The following is a 17,549-nucleotide window of genomic DNA, read 5'->3' on the forward strand; positions in this document are numbered from 1 at the left end:
TAGAAGCTCCGGCCCGAGACTCTCCTATTTTCATTTAAAAAAGTCCCATTTCACATTTCTGGCAATACCCTGTAGAAAACATGTGTGCCGCTAGAAGTTTTCTGGTACATACCGGGTCGTCCGCTGGTCCATGTGGACAGCTGGGTACGGGCCCCGAGCTTGCGCTCCTTACCCGGGCATTCTGCTGGGGTGAACCACCTCAGCTGTTACCAGCATCCGGCTGTGGGCATTGTGTGGCGAGATTCAATAAGTCGCTCGCCGAGCTGGCTTAACGCCGCCACGTCACGTAAGTGACGCGATCACCCGGTGGAGAGTAGGTCGCTCGGGAGCGGGTCGCGCGTGTAGAGCGGTATACCATGTAGTAGAGTGATCTAAATTTTTTAGAACCCTTATACCTAGTTGTTTGTTCTTGTATACTATATACATACATTAGTATGTCACGTTATAAACAATTCTTGTTTTGGAATGCTTAGTGTGTTGTTGTATCATAATTTGACAAGTATAGTGGTAAAACTGTAGCAGTTGTTTTTTATATTACTGACAGTGTGATCAATACATGAGTCCCGCCTTGTAGAAAATTTGGATAAATCTTGCAAATAATTGTTAACTTTTCCTTGTCTCAATGTATTATATTAAAATTACCTGTGATAACAATGTTAGGGTCTCCTGATAGTGTTTGATTTTTAATTATGTATTTAAAAACTGCTCTAATTTGTAAATAGTATGGGGTCCGAATTTCGTGTTTTATATAGACAGACAACAAGTGATCTGTGTGTAGAGATTTTTATACCACATGCCTCTAAAGTCTTGCTTAGTGTAACTTTTTGCTTAACTAATGTACAGGTTTGCCTCTTTTTTTTTTCTTTGCCGAAATTTGATGGCAGTTTAAATATAAGATTTTGTTTAGTTTTTACTGTAACAGTATTTATGGCCAGACTATATACGATGTGTACATTCGGTGGAATATTAACAAGTTCTTCACCTACTTAATAACCACGTTAGATCGCTGGTTCAGGGCTTATCAAATACTAAAATTCGCCGGCGTTCATTCTCGCAATCAATTCATGTAACTTGAGTTGTAACGTCCCGTACATCAGAGGGCAAGATTTCATCACATTCCCAATTTTTTAATTGCATTTAAATTAATCACTGTGTAACAAAATTCCACCCCCATACAGATTAGGAATAACCAAATTCATTCATCAACTAGTGTAAAATAAAAAAAATATACATAAAAAACACAGGAACATTGAGATCTTACAAGAATAGCCTCTATCATAAGTAAATATACATATCTGTCATAGAAAGAATGAAAATAACCTTAAGTGTTGATAACAAATCTAGCTATTAACTGTATCTCTATGAATTTGATAAGGTAACCGTGACTTGTCCTATTTCTAACCAATTGTTTGAGATGGAATGATCAGAGAATTGTCCGTTTTACGCACTACATGACGCAAAGGAGGGTCGACTGGGCGACTCTCATCTTTAAAATGTTAATTATTTTTGTTTTTAGAGGTCATTTAGGATTTTAAAATGCAATTTAAGGAGCTTAAAAAATCTTATTCAATTTGAATTCGCTGATTAGTACGAGGGTTGCCTTTTATATTTCGGATTAGAGAACAAAAACAAATATTAATCATCGAAAATAGCTTTATTGTTTCAATTCAAATAGTCCCCATGAAGATCTACACACTTTTGCATGCGTTTTAACCAATTGTGGAAGCACTTTTGTCACTCTGATTGAGGTATCTCTGAAATATACATTCTGAACGCATCAACCGCTTCTTCAGATCTCGAAAATCGTTGATATCTTAGTTTCTTTTTTACTTAGTGGAATAAAAAAAATCATTCGGTGCCAAGTCAGGATTATACGGCAGATGACTCATCAAATCGATGCTTTCGAGTGCTCAAAAATGCAGTTGTTTGAACCGATGTGTGAGCTGGCATTGTCGTCGTGAAGAGTGATCCCTCTTTGGCTTTCGTGATGTCTTGGATGACAACTGGCAAACAAATGGTTGTGGACTAATCAGAATTTACTATATTCTGCGTTGTTTTAGTAGTACGGTTGCGACATGTTCAGTTTTTAGTGAAAAAAAAAAAACAACAGGCGATAATTTGCTTGGAAGTGCTTCGTGCGCGAACAACATTGGCTCATCTTGAAATACCCATACAATGAACTGATGTTTACTTTCTCGCTCATACGTGTAAATCCACGATCGTCACGATGTCTTTGACGTGTTTTGAAGCACCGCGATCGTATTTTTTAAACACTTCTTTCGACCAATCGACACGAGCCTTTTTTGAGCGATTGACAAATTGTATGGGATACAAGACGAAGAATTTTTTGGACACTCGTGTATATTTTATAGAGTATTTTAGAGTATACTCATAACGTTTTATACTTTACTCATTAAGTACTCCGATATTTTAATCATTGTAGGTTTGTTACCGAGCTGTTGTGGACAAATGCAAGGCCGACAGCATTTCTCCGCATTTTATTTCTTTATCTGTGTTTCATTTGTTTTTTGAACACGCCCTACATATGTAAATTCAAATTGCAAACCAATTTATGACGTTCAGAAACTAATTTCATTGTAGTTAATCCGCACTTAAAAAGATAATTGTTGAGAAAAAATTATTGGTTCTGATATAAAATGATTAATATCTATTACTCGGTGACCCAAGTCTTGTATTTCTATTTGAATTTGGAACATATAAAATCTACTACAGATATTGTATAAAGGTTAAAACAATTCATTTATTTACTTACCTCTTCTGATATTGCTTTAACTACTTATGGAACCAGTGGTTCAGAAGCCTATTTGTCTCGTCTCGTCACTATGTTGATAATGGTTTTAATAAATAGAAATCATTTATTTCTAACTAATAATAATTTATATCTGCTCGCCACTCGCCCCGCTTCACCTAGAACTGCCCCGTTCACAGCTCTCCACCCATTGTAGTGCCGTAGACAATGTCTACTATACATTATTCAAATAAACTTAATATAAGCACTTTTGAATAGTCACTGATTCAACCACTTATTGGGAACCCTTCGTACACAGAGATTTGCGAATCCTAGTGTCATGACGTATTTTTGAAGCGGTTGTGTCCAGTCCTCGCTTCGCCACAAAAATTGCTGTGCCGTTTGATCGTCGTTCTGTATTTTTATCTGCACGAATATGTCTCTTATGCTCGCCGTCATTGCGACCGGTATTTCACAGAAGCGAAATAGTCCGTACAGCGACTGCAAAAAGTTCGTCAATCAGTGCGACATTTCTAAATTACATTACCGCCTTCAGTGGCGTTGTGGTTGATGTTATAATTTATAATAAAATCCTAGGATTGCGGACTGAGAGTTTTAGTACTCTTTATAAAATGGTTTCGATTTCTTTTTTGAATTAACAAAACAGACAACAGGATTTGATGTTAGTAGCAGTCTGTATATAATGTCAAGATTACATACCTCCCGAGAAAAATCTTATAATTCTAATCTAGTAATCTCTGAAATGTTTATTATGTGCTTCTACTGTGATTCTTCTCTTCTGACAGTGTCTCGTTAGGAGGACAGGTAGCAGCAGAAATCGAGAGCGATTGTGGAATGAGATTTATTGACAAACGGTATAAGTAATAAAAAAATGAATAAGTATTTTAACCTAGTGGTTATTCTAAGGTTAATTGAATCTTCTTTCTATGTACGGTTATAGCTTGCGAGGAGGTTACTGACCGTATAGCAATGACGCAGGAACCAGGGGTTCGCCTCAGCGAGTCTCTTTAGTGCTGATCAGTGGAGGACAGACCTCTGGGTGTTGTGTTGGTATATTCCTCGTTCGGTTGTCGGTGTCTCACGACGTGTTTTGAGATATTTTCCGGGGTAGTTGATTGGAGGAACTCTTTAATATTGTGGTCCAAACTTTGTGGTTTTGTAGGAGTATACAAAGCATAGGTATACCTATGCTCTGTATACCTACTCCTATTACGGTAATACGGTATATACGGTAAATCGTCTCAATATTATTAAAAAATATTTGAGGTATCTTCCCGTTCTCCGTTCGGTCCGAACAATACGTCAGAATCTTCCGCTCTCAGATTTTTTTTTCTGCACATGCTCTTTTCTGTTCAATTATTCGCAATTGACATCAAGGTATCTTTATTTATATATTGTATATGGCGTTTGAGTATCAAATTAACAAAAAGGTAAGTATAAAAGTAAATTTCATTTAACAACTTTGATTAGCAAAGTAACAAAGAGATAGATATAAAAGTAAACCTAATTAAATACATGTCAACAGTTGACCGAGAGCTGATGAAATTACTTGTGCTACATGTCGTATTTTTTTGTGGTTAGTTGGCGACACTGGATGCCATTCATATAATTGAACTTATAGTTCTTCAGTCTCTCTAGCATATTTTGACATGCTTCATTTTGATTTTTTGTCTACTCAACACGCCTTCTAAAATATTTTAAATTTAAACTTATTTACATATATCTGTACCAGTAAGTGTGTAAGGTTTCTTATGGGTCGGCCACGCGCACGTGATACCCCTGGTGTTTCAGGCGTCCATAGACTACGGTAACCATTTACCATCAGATGGGCCGTATGCTTGATTTCCACCATCGTAGTATAAAGAAAACAGTTCTTGAAGTAGACTTTGGATGATCAGCAAAAAATCTCCTGGTATTCCCGCCATTAGAATTGACAAAATTTGCTTTAGTTACGTCCGTTCTCAATTTTCTTTTTTCATTTGACAATATCTTTATCAGCTTAGTTTCTTAATTGTCACTCCTTGAGTGCTAATTTGTACGACAAATGCAATAAGTTGTCATAAAACCTTTTTTAATCGTGCAATATTCAAAGGCCAAATTCTAAAGATTCTACTGTTACTTCCTTTCTTTTAGATAAACTGTTGAATTCTTTAGATGTGGTATCACCAGTGTGGTACCAGATTTCATTTGACGAATCTACTGCTTGTGGAGGTTAAAAGCTACTGAATTCTACCTAAAGAGAACGAGAAAATACTAAGTCTATTATATTTTTTGCGGTCGTGTTACATCATAAAACATTCATTCATTTTCTTGATTAAACGATAAAATAATAAAAGTAACAAAGAAACCACCATTAATTGAAGAGTCCAATGTTTTTTTGATAATTTTAAATAAAAAGTAGTGAAATCCGTCTTTATGTTGGATAACATTGTCATAAAGTTGTTTTGAGTCCATTAACTTGGTCATATTTCTGTTTAGGATCAATTCTGCTCCTTCCAACTGTCGTAGCCCCTGTTTTCCATGATTATTGCAGCAACATTCTTAATATTAAATCGATTTAGATTTAGATATTTAATTTATAAAATCGGAAAATATTCTTTCTACTTTAGCGTTTGACAAAAGGTAGCATTGTCATTTGTTTCACAAATCTGGATAAATTGCAATACTTTAGTTTCCTATTCGCATCACAGATTTTGCTGACTTCACTCTAAAATTTATCCATAAAGTTTCAGAGGTCGAACTAGAAGTTGACAATAAATTAGACACGGAAACATCTAATTTGAAGTCCCTATATTCATTGTCAACGATTTGCAAAACATGCAATGCTGTTGCAACTAAGTTAGAAAACCTTTGGAGTATTCTTATCAGAATTGGAAATTCAACATACACTGCTTTTTGGGGATCAATGAATGATAAGTCCTGCAAAAAATTATCTTGTACTGTGTTTGCAGAAATTGGTTACTCAGTTCGATCAAAAATGATTGATATCTGTTAAGGAATTCTGCAATTTTAGGTCGCATTCGAACAACATTTTTTTTTAATTCCAATGTCATTGCCGTTTGTGTCCAGGTACATGTTTTATATAGGATTTCTTCCTATGCATTTTTGAACTTGGATCTATTGACTGAAGCGGAGTAGTTTTTATATAATTTATCTTCATAAAGCAACCCAAAATGGAACTCATCATGTTTTGTATGTCTGTTTCAATTTAATTAATATGTTTCTGATCTCTTTAAAAAATAACGCAAATAAACTTTGTTTTTATGGGTAATATAAAATCTAAAAAGTAAAGATAAAGTTTTCTCTCATCGATGTTAAGGTGATTCTTATTCCCTAAAAACTCACTTTGAAAAAAAAATGGTGTAAAATTAATGCTGACCACTGGATGAATCGATGAATGCATTGGTGTATCTACCAAAAAAGTAGAAAACAAACTAACATAAATCAACATTAATCATATCAAATTTAAAAAAACCTAAAACTTCATCTATTCCTTCGTCTTAATTCTATAAGTAAGCCCTCCGATCCATCCCTTATTAATAAATTTAATTCCTGGAGTGATTGGCAAATCAGCCCTAACTCTTCCACCCGTCGATCCTCCGCTGCGATTCGCCGCTCCTATATTTCGAACAAACGCCTGCGTACACTGCGAGGTCCAATGGCGTCTTCTCGACGGCGTCGTCGCTCTGGACGTGTAGCAGCCGTTGAATTTGTTAGTACTGTCTTATCTTTACTTCTTAGTTGACATTGAAAAACTGTGTAGGTATATATTGAATAGAGTATATATAAAACTGTAAAAGTTAAATTGAATTTATGAAATAATAAGAGGAAGACAGACATATTATAAAGATAATATCACTATCATCTTTTTCTTCAGCAGTGCTACTTATAATAAAATAAATTATTTATTTCCATGCCTTTAGTACATTTTTTAAAGTTGATTATCAGCAGCCTGAAAAATCCATGTCAGGACTTCCAGGCAATGCAAATCTAGATCACAAAAACCTGCTATAATATTTTTTAACATTTAAAAATTAGAAACACAAATATACTAAATATAACAGTTGCCTTAACTAAGGGATAATGCAGCGCTGGTCATCAAATGTCTTACCAACTATTTTCTCTATTTATTACACCTAGGTGCACTCTTATGGACATCATCTTTCACACAGTCCATTCATATTTTTGGTCATCAAATCAATTAACAAATAATTTATTATAAATACATACTTGATCATTCTAAATAGTTTCAATCAACATTATGAAATGCCCGAAATGTTTTGAAAATGTACAAATATAACTAAGGCAACTTGTCTTAATTGAAAAATGAGTAGAAAATTGGTTGCTGGGAATTTTGCTGCTGTGCTGCTCTATATTTTGAATCTCCTGTAATCGAGTTTCATTGCTGAGCAGGGCACCTAAAAACATTTATATACATTAGCTGTAACTCGTGACTATGCGTTCACTCATTAATATATTAAGTATTCTATGTGTTTACTTTGACACATAATATATTAGCAGGATATTGCAACAGACAGTCTTAATACAACAGTCATCTGCTCTGAGGTAGAGCAACAGGTACCCACTCTGTCTCAACTCATATTTCTGCTATGAAGCAGGTGTTCTTGCATAGATGTATTTCAGTTTGAAAGGTGGGACAAAGCTATGACCTTATAACAGGAATGGTAATGCATGAGGAATACCATGGAAATCACCATGTATTTTGATGATATCCATGATGTTATATATGTCTACAGATAACAGTTAGCACTATTTTAGTATATGGTTTTACAACATACCTCTGGAAATGTAGGAACACATGCATCCGACTGAGGTTCTCCAAATCCCTCTCCCATAATACCCAATATTCTGCTCTGTATTGGGTTTAAAGGCTCAGCAGATGATGGCCCACTCCCAGTGGCTCTGGCAGACCTTCGAGCAGCATAGTCAAATATCTTTTGTAGCCCATACCTAAAATTTATAAAGTATGAGTATTGGAAAATTTTATTCAATAACAAAATTGTACTTTAATAAATGATAATAGTTTTACTTAACATATTAAATGCATATCACGTACAAAAATATTAAGAAGAGTGCTTACCTTCTGCCACTGCTTCACAGTTTTAGTGCATCCACCCAATGCATTCAGTTTATCTGTGAGATAAACCCATAATTGGGTGGATCTTGTTCGCCCTTCTGCATTTCTACAGTGGCCACGAGCTAACTCCTGGTGCTCTGCTAGGAATGTTAGAAGGGTATCCACTTATTCCATAGTAGGATTACTCATCTAAATGCATAAATACATTTGTTAGCGCTTGCCATAAATAGAAACTAATAAATAAAATCAAAGTTATTAGATGTTCATTTTCATTGATGTTTAACGAACAAATTTAAGAATAAAAAATCATTTAAAAACACTTCTAAATTTCTTACCTTTTATAAAGTTTATATATAAAAAAATAAAAGCAAACATATTTGTCACACGCAGTACCGTTATTAAAATTTTTGTTTTATCTGTTTATTCTTTTTCGGAAAGGCAAAGGGAACTACGCCCATATAGCCATGTCTTCATATTTTTGATTCCCCGTGAGAGATGTGTGATTTTTGGAGTATTCATAACTGTTGTAATGCCGTTTTCATCAAAATTAATAATAAGGCCAGCTGTAAAATGGAATTTTGCCGAAATTATCTTCTAAATTTTTAAAACACATTCAGGTTTCTTTAAGCTATATTTTTATTTCTCTTATGAAAATTATATATCCAATGTACGGCAGCACTTTAATTTACATCCCATGATTTTTTTTTGCGTATTCGTAATCACGTCCGAAATAAAGGCATGAAAATTTTGTTGCGAACGTCAGAAACAAGTTTACACGTACCAAGCGCTGATCGTCGATTTAACGTTGCTCCACGCTAATGTGCGTGTATGGTGTATCATTACATCCCTATGTGTGGCCGCCGGCTCTTGTAACGTCTTTTAGATGTATATTGATTGTATCTATGTACCCTAAGTATCAAGGTACCCATGCTGAGTTTCGTAAATCAAATCCTATCAAAAACATAAACGTGAAATGATAGCCGAGTTTAATATTATGATATATACCTTGATTGTTGACTTCTACGACAAAAGAAGTGAGATCTAAATGGGTGCCAAGTTCAATGGTCTGTCCTGAAATGTATTTATAACAATATAAAATATCATTTCTTCGGTCCGGCGAGGACAGTGTCGTGTTTGTGTGTAAAAGTGTGGTCGGTACGGAATGGGTGGGCCCGTGGGGAGGTTTACTGCCGTTATGGGGTCGTCGGAGTCAATGAGAACGTGCCTCGGGCGACATTGTCACGTATGTCGGGTCTCCTCGTATAGTCTCCTCGCGTAGTCGACTGTATTGACTACAAGCGGGTTAGTCTTGATGGTGGGGGATTGGGCATTGGGAAATATGGCGTTGGACAGCACCGCGTTAAAAATAGTGACGAGTAATAGTAATAGTTGAGAGGGGGGCAGACTTAACTTGTCTATTGGATATGCCGTCTAGAGTCGGGCGATTTTTTTGATGAGTAACTGTTTAACTAGCGTTTTGACCTCATCAAGCATGACTGGTGAGAGTCGGGTCGATGGTCCGAGTTAAGCTCGGCATGGACTTCTGGGGAGCTCACCCGTAGGGTTACGTTCGTCAGCAGTGCCATGTACAGTATGTCGGGTCGGTGGTTCACGTTATGGGGATAATGAGTAGGGCGGAGCGGGGCGATTATCTCGAATTCGAGAGAGTCGGCTAGTCTGTCTAGTTTGTGGCCAATTGTCGTGGATACGTGGCAGTTCCAGCGGGTGTGTTTACAATTCAAATCGCCAGCCAGAATGGTGGCGCTGTTGATATCTAGGAGGGCGCGTAGGTCACTTTCCAGCAGTAGTTTGTCGGGAGGCTGATAAACGGATGCCACGGCGAGCGGTCGGTGGCCGGTCATGTCTAGAAGACAGACGGACGCCTCCATATGAATGAGAGGCGGTGTTTGTAGCGGGTATACAATGTAGGGACCGTTTATAGTATATGAGTGCCACCGCCTCTACAGGTGGTGCGGTCGTTCCTAACTATGTTGTAGTTGGCGATTCTAGGATCGCGGACTGAACGTTTCAGTAGGGTCTCCTGTAGAACGATAATATCAATTTGGTGTGCTCAGTAAGAAAGGAGGCGATTTCCTCCTTTTGCTTTTTTAATACGAACGCGTTAAAAAACGCTTTTCGAGCGGACCGAGGCTTTTCTCTCTTAAATAGACTTCCCATAATTACAAGTTAAAATTGAGGATGGCGGTAAGTACGCTGATGTGCTCGCAGATGGCTGCGAGTCTATTTTGGGGCGACTCCGTATCTGTATAAGGAGTCGCCCAGACAGACGGAGCTTGGAAGCCAGAAGGGCAATCTCTGTAAGGTCAATGGTGCTGGTTAAGCGAGCGACCAATGCAAAGTCCTGCGCGAGGGAGCTGCCGTTGACCTTAGGGGCCACGGGCAGTGTTTTAGGGATTGGTTTGTGTACTGTAATGTACGGCATGGGCGGGGCCGACTTTGCTACCTGGCTTACAATCGCCGGGGGTTTAATCCAGGCATTGTTTGCAGGCAGAGGGGCGGGTAGGAGTGGCTCAGGTTGTGTTTGAGCCTTGGCGTCACGTGCTGGAGCACGGTTGCCCTGGGTATGGTTGGCTTTCTTTTGGGCGGGACGTGGGGCGCGTGAGCCACCGCGGTAATTTGCGGTGTGTCCCTGAGGCAGAGGGTGCAACTGGGGGGTGTGGGGGTATTGGGCCGCAATCCGCGGCCTATCACTTCGCCTAGGCACTTAACGGACTGTGGGCAGGTGAAGCAATTACGGGCAGAGTGCCCGCAATTCTGACAGCGGTGCCCGTAATTCTGACTGTCCGGGGTAGGTACGCTTGCGAGGCGCCTCTACGGTCACAGATGACAATTGGCAAACGCTTTTTATATCAAAAATCGATTTGCCTTCGGTGGAGAGGTCGAGAATGACTAGTACAAGGTCATACGATGTACCTCGTGCGCTGGGTAGTTTTGAGACTGTAGGTCCTCAAGAATGGAGTCTGTAGACAGCTCCTTTGGTAAGCCGCGTATTACAATGCGGAGCTTCCTCTCTTCCTCGAGAGCATAGGTGTGGTAGCCTATGTTTTTTTTTTCAGAGGAAGGTGGTGAGACGACGATGGTCGTCAGATGATGGGACTGTCACCTTAATCCCTAGTGAGGTAGCCTTTGCATGGCTGAAGTTAAAGTGCTTATTTTTGAGCACATTAGATACCGTGTTCCAGGCACTTTTGTCCTGGATGATAACGGGGGGCGGGGCTTTGGTCTCGGGGTGCGACTTGTGCGCACTCAAACCTGAGTTTTCTTGGCAGGCTTGTTGCCAACAAGGATTAAGTCCTCCTCGTCTGAGGAGACCGGGGGGATGGGAGAGGGGACGTAGCCGTCGCGGATTGCATCGAGCTCCATACTAGACTCCGCGAAGGAGTCGTCCTGTTCCATGGACGAAGAGGCGGGTTCGGCCTGGTCGGCTTGCGTTAAGAGCGATGGGGGAATCGGCGGGAGTCGTTGCCAGTTGTCGTCGAATTCGTCCTGCGTCGTTGGGGAAGCGGGGGGCGAGCTGGGCACTACATGTGCAGGGGTAGCCTTATAGGCCATAAACGAATCTAAAATGCCGGGGTATTTCTTTTCGAGAAACTCGAAAAAGGACATTGTACACAAAATAAAAATAAAACAAAAATAAATAAAAAGTAAAATAAATTAAACAAAAATAAGGGGACGGTCGCCGGCGGGTGCAGCCGACGATGTCAGCGGGGGCCTCCCTGTCGGTTGAGGCAGGGGGGTGAGTGCCCAGTAGTATGTGACCCTTGGTGGCGTCGGCGGCGGGCGGCGGGCGTCAGCGGGTGTTGGTGGCAGCGGCGGCGGCTCAGATCGGCGCGTCGCGCAATAGTCGTGATGCACCTCCCTAACTCACTACAGTCCGTGCCACTGAACGTCCACCCACAACACTTTACTTCACTGAACGAAGAGTTCCTCCTTCAGTCCTCACAACACAACACTACACACGCGGAAAGTTCGGTAGTACTGTGTCGGAACGGATATAATAACACGGGGCGAAGTCGAAGAACGTGCAACATTCCGCTGATCGACGCGCTAGCGAACGCATGTATGTGCTCGCTAGTCCCGCCGCCGTCTCGCTGTCTATCGCTCCCTCGAGCAACCCGCCGCGCGCGCGCACGTAGCGCAGTTACGTTCGCGCGTTCTTATACTTCGCCGCGTGTTAGATGCCCGGGGCCACCGTGTCCCGAGCCCATCGCGGCCGACCGCGCTCTCGGCATCCGTTTCGACACAGTGCTACAGGACTTTCCGCGAGTGTAATGCTGTGTTGTGAGGACTGAAGGAGGAACTCTTTCGTTCAAGTGAAGTGAAGTGTTGTATGTGGACGTTCAGTGGCACGGACTGTCGTGAGTAAGGGAGGTGCGTCACGCCTATTGCGCGACGCGCCGATCCGAGCCGCCGCCGCTGCCTGCCGCCACCCGCCGACGCCACCAAGTAGGTTCGCTTAGGTACACATTTTTCACTCAATAAGATTAGTGATCTTACATATTGGGGTCACATACTTATAGGCACTCACCCCCCTGCCTCACCCGGCAGGGAGGCCCCCGCTGACACCGTCGGCTGCACCCGCCGACGACCGTCCTCTTACTATATTTATTTTTTTTATTTTTACTTTTTGTTTTTACTTTTATTTTTATTTATTTTTTTACAATGTCCTTTTCCGCGGCCGATATCCCGCTGCTTTTCGAGTTCCTCGAAAAGAAGTGCCCCGGCTTACTAAAGTCATTTATGGCCTATAAGGCTGCCCCCGCACTAGTAGTGCACAGCTCGCCACCCGCGTCCCCACCGACAGACAGTCAGACAGACGAATTCGAGGACGACTCGCAACGGCTCCCGCCGCTTCCCCCGACCCAAGCCGACCAGGCCGAACCCGCCTCTCCCTCCATGGAGCAGGACGACTTCGTCGCGGAGCTTGACGCTCCTAGTATGGAGCTCGACGCCATCCGCGACGGCGACGTCCCCTCTCCCATCCCCCCGGTCTCCTCAGACGAGGACGATTTTATCGTTGTTGGCAACAAGCGTGCCAAGAAGACCCAGAGTGCACGCAAGTCGCACCCCGAGACCTCCCAGCCAACCAAAAGTGCCTGGAAAAACAAAGCATCAATATCACCGTTGTCAGAATTACGGGCACTCTGCCCGTAATTGCTTCGCTCGCCCACGGTGCGTTAAGAATTACGGACACTCTGCCCGTAATTGCTTCGCTCGCCCACGGTGCGTTAAGTGCCTAGGCGATCACGCCACCGCAGATTGCGGCCGTAGGCCAATACCCCCACACCCCACAGTTGCACCAAAACACTGCCTGCGGCCCCTAAGTTCAACGGCAGCACCCTCGCGCAGGACTTCGCATTGGTCGTTCGCTTAGCCAGTACCATCGACCCTTCGGCGTACTTACCGCCATCCTCAATTTTAACCTGTAATTATGGGTAGTCGAGCTCAGAGAGAAAAGCCTCGGCCTGTTCGAATTTCGTTTTTTAACGCGTTCGGATTAAAAAAACAAAAGGAGGAAATCGCCTCCTTTCTTACTGAGCACCAAGTCGATATTCTCCTCGTGCAGGAGACCCTACTGAAACGTTCAGTCCGCGATCCTAGAATCGCCAATTACAACATAGTTGGGAACGACCGCACCGCCTTTAGAGGCGGTGGTACGTCATATACTATAAACGGTCCCTACACTGTATACCCGCTACAAACACCGCCTCTCACTCATATGGAAGCGTCCGTCTGTCTTGTCGGCATGACCGGCCACCGACCGCTCGCCGTGGCATCCGTTTATCAGCCTCCCGGCAAACTACTGCTGGAAAGTGACCTACGCGCCCTCCTAGATATCAACAGCGCCACCATTCTGGCTGGCGATTTGAATTCAAATTCAAAATATCTTTATTCATATAGGTCTATCACAGACTCTTATGATATGTCAAATCTACCGTCAGTTCGGAATGATATCGAGATGAGAAGAACTGACAAGAAACTCAGCTCGTATTTTTTTCAAATAATAGTGGAACATGTTTATGATAAATACAGTTATTAAAATTCAAATTTGGGAGAATAGAGTGACCACCAGCATATGCTATCGCAAAAAACAAAAAATTTAATCAGTGTTCACAACCTGAACAGACCAGTCCCCACAAGCAGCACCCGTTCACGAGTATGACGTATGAGCCAGCCATCATTGTACTCAACCATATTTGAGGGAGCACATCGACCCGGCCCACTTGTATTGTAAACACACCCGCTTGAACTGCCACGTGTACACAACAAACTCTCTCGAATTCGAGATAATCGCCCCGCTCCGCCCTACTCATTATCCCTATAACATGAACCACCGACCCGACATACTCGACATGGCGCTGCTGAGGAACGTAACCCTACGGGTGAGCTCCCCAGAAGTCCATGCCGAGCTTAACTCGGACCATCGACCGGTAACCCTCCTTTTGGGCCCTCCGCCCGTCACGCCACTACCAACCAAAACAATAACAGACTGGCAACGGCTCGAGAATTCTCTCGAATCGACCGACACACCGATACTCAACCGTATTCCCGACGTCATAGAGTCCACCGAGGACACTCTCATTGCGATCGACTCGCTTCTAACCACCTGCAGTCGGCAGTCAAGGACTGCTCCAGGGAAGTACCGGCGACGGACGACCGTCGCTGGCAGCTCCCTGATGACGTAAGGAGGTTAATAAGCGATGAGAACGCAGCCACTAGAGCGTACGATCGCTACCCCTCCGAATCGAACCGGGTGCGCCAGCGAGCCTTACAGCATAGCGTTAAGGAGCGCATCGCGCAGATGCGGGACGGCCGGTGGGGTAAGCTCCTAGAAGAGATAACGCCATGCCACACCGCGTACGGGCGCATAGCGAAATCTCTGAAAACGGACCAACAGACAAACGACATGCCCCCGCTAGTCCGACCCGACTGTAGCCTTCTTCGACGAGGATAGGGCTGAGTGTCTCTGTGCTCCCCTAGCACGCTCCCAGTCGAGGCAGGTCATCTCGAGAAGATAGACACCGAAGTCGAACGCATCGCGTCCACCCCGCCCACCGAATCTCTCTCACCAGTCACGCTTGATGAGGTCAAAACGCTAGTTAAACAGCTACCTATCAAAAAATCGCCCGGCTCAGATGGCATATCCAATGGCTAGTCCATTGGATATAGATCCATCAAAAGTCTATACATATAAATATGTTTACAATATATATATATAGTGCATAGATACCTGTATTTATACACTATATATATATATTATAAACATATTTATTTCTATACATATTCTATTTGAGGACTAGTAAAACTACAAAAAACTCTTAATATTTATTAACATAATAACAAGTAAAATTATTGCGAACACATAGTATCTGTCTTCTATGCCCACATGTTCCACAGGTTTATCATCATAATATATTCAATTATACCTCCTAATATTCTCGAAATATGCTTGCTAGTGGATCTCTTCTCGCTGTAAACATCTTTGGAGACGACGCCAAATTGATTGGGTCATTCACAAAGTTTTCAATAGACGTTTTGTTATGCCGGTTTTTTAAATCACTACAACTCCAACTCAATTATGTATTTCATATACATAATTGAGTTGGAGTTGTAGTCCAACTCAATTCAACCTCTATGTTCATTGAACAGCCATTGCAAAGAAAACTATTTATAATTATTTTATGTTAAAATTGTCTTGGACAGAAACATTTATCCAGAAGCAATTTGAATACAGCAATTTTAAATATTCACAATGTTTTCGTTCATAAAAGGCTTCTGAAAGTCTATTATAAGTCTGTATACCTACACTTATAAAAACTATTTATTCTCTATAAAAAATCAAATCTATCTACCACCAGGCTGTTTGCATTTGTTGTATATCGCGGGTAATACAAGAAATAATTTTTGTTTATTCGCATCATCATCATCATCAACATCGCACATGTTGCCTGTCTGTTCCTGTCTGTTAAATAACTTTTTAACCAATTATAAGCTGGTCCTAGTCACGCGGGGGTTATGGAGCGATAATTATTTTTATTGAACGGTTCTAGCCCTAAATTCCTACAATATTTTCTGACACAGAATACACACTTTCTGTGTCCGCAACAAACTTGGGCTTATTTAATATCAATACCATCTTTTCACTTATACTTTATTTTCATAAATAAGAAATTTTTTTATAATTTATATTAATAATATTTAAAATATAATTATTCCGGTTTGCCATATTATAATTGTTCTACCATATAAATAGTATAGTAATATAAAAAAAACTTATATATATATAATTATATAAAAATATAAAAAATGCACTATCTAGAAATACATTATTATACATCTTTATCGTTAAAAAGTAAACGTGAATCTAAAACTAAAACCAGCAAACAGTTATGTATCTTATCGGAGATGTGATAAATCTCAATGCTGACAGAACACTTCAAGAATATCTGCAACAAAAAACTAAAATGTAATCTTATCAGGAGAAATTATTTTGATATACGAAATATAGAACATATATATTGAACTGAATTACAAGTGGAAATGATTAATATTAAGTATTTTGGATACAACGGACAAAAAATGAGTTTCGATAATAAAGTGGTTATTGTGACAGGCGCTAGTTCCGGAATTGGAGCAGCGACTGCTAAACTATTTACTAAGGAAGGTGCTAATGTCGTTATGGTAGGAAGAAACGAGACCAAACTCCAGAATGTCTCTTCAGCCTGCGGGAAGATCGGAAAAGCACCTCTCGTAGTTAAAGCAGATGTTTCAAAAGATGCAGATGTTAAAAGAATAATTGATCACACTATAAAAAAGTATGGTAAACTAGATATATTAATCAACAATGCAGGACTTGGTAGAGTGGGTCCAATAGCTGACGGAAAAATAATGGATACGTATGATGAAATTATGAATGTAAACCTAAAGGCTGTTGTTCATTTGACAGCTTTGGCTGCGCCGTACCTTACAATAACGCAAGGATCCATTGTTAATGTGTCTAGTGTAGCAGGATCTTTAACACCTACTTCAATTTTTCAAATATATGCTACGTCAAAAGCAGCATTGAACCATTTCTCTCGAGGTGCAGCTCTGGAATTGGCAAAATCAGGAGTTAGAGTGAACGTCGTGAGTCCTGGACCAGTTGATACTGATTTCGTTGAAAACGCGGGCCTTCAAATTTCTATAGATGCATTTGTTAAACAACTACCTCTTCCTAGAGTAACAGAATCAGAAGAAATAGCAGATTTAATTTTATATTTATCAAGTGAAAAAGCAAAAGGCATTACTGGTTCAAATTTTGTTAGTGATAATGGAACGATGTTGAAGGCGTAATGTAAAACACCTAATTTCATAGAAATAAAGTACTTATTCTTGTAACCGTATATACTTATTTTGAACCTGCTTTAAACAAGAACAGACAGCTGTCGTTTAATTATGAATGGGCTGTTTAATTAAATGTGAAAAATGTAACGTCATCCAATATATATGTATGTCACGACAATAGTCAATACATTCTATTCTTTTGTTGAAATCTACATCAAAATCGGTCAAGCTTAAACCGAGAAAATCGATTCTGCAGGTGAAGCACCAAGTGTTTTCAACACTTTCAAGTTAACGGTTGATAAGTCGCACATAGTTGCGACTATATTAATATTGTAA

The 17,549-nt window shown here is 40.7% G+C and overlaps 1 protein-coding gene across 1 annotated transcript; it reads left to right on the forward strand.

The window, feature by feature from the left end:
* Positions 1–16,200: 16,200 nt before the first annotated feature.
* Positions 16,201–17,315, forward strand: LOC131840772 (3-oxoacyl-[acyl-carrier-protein] reductase FabG-like). The gene has a single exon (XM_059188968.1). The coding sequence runs from the start codon at positions 16,431–16,433 to the stop codon at positions 17,220–17,222; it is 792 nt and encodes a 263-aa protein (XP_059044951.1). The 5' UTR covers positions 16,201–16,430; the 3' UTR covers positions 17,223–17,315.
* Positions 17,316–17,549: the final 234 nt, after the last annotated feature.

Source organism: Achroia grisella, unplaced genomic scaffold, assembly GCF_030625045.1.
Source record: "Achroia grisella isolate CSIRO2021 unplaced genomic scaffold, CSIRO_AGI_Agris_v1 utg149, whole genome shotgun sequence".
NCBI classification, from domain to species: Eukaryota; Metazoa; Arthropoda; class Insecta; order Lepidoptera; family Pyralidae; genus Achroia; species Achroia grisella.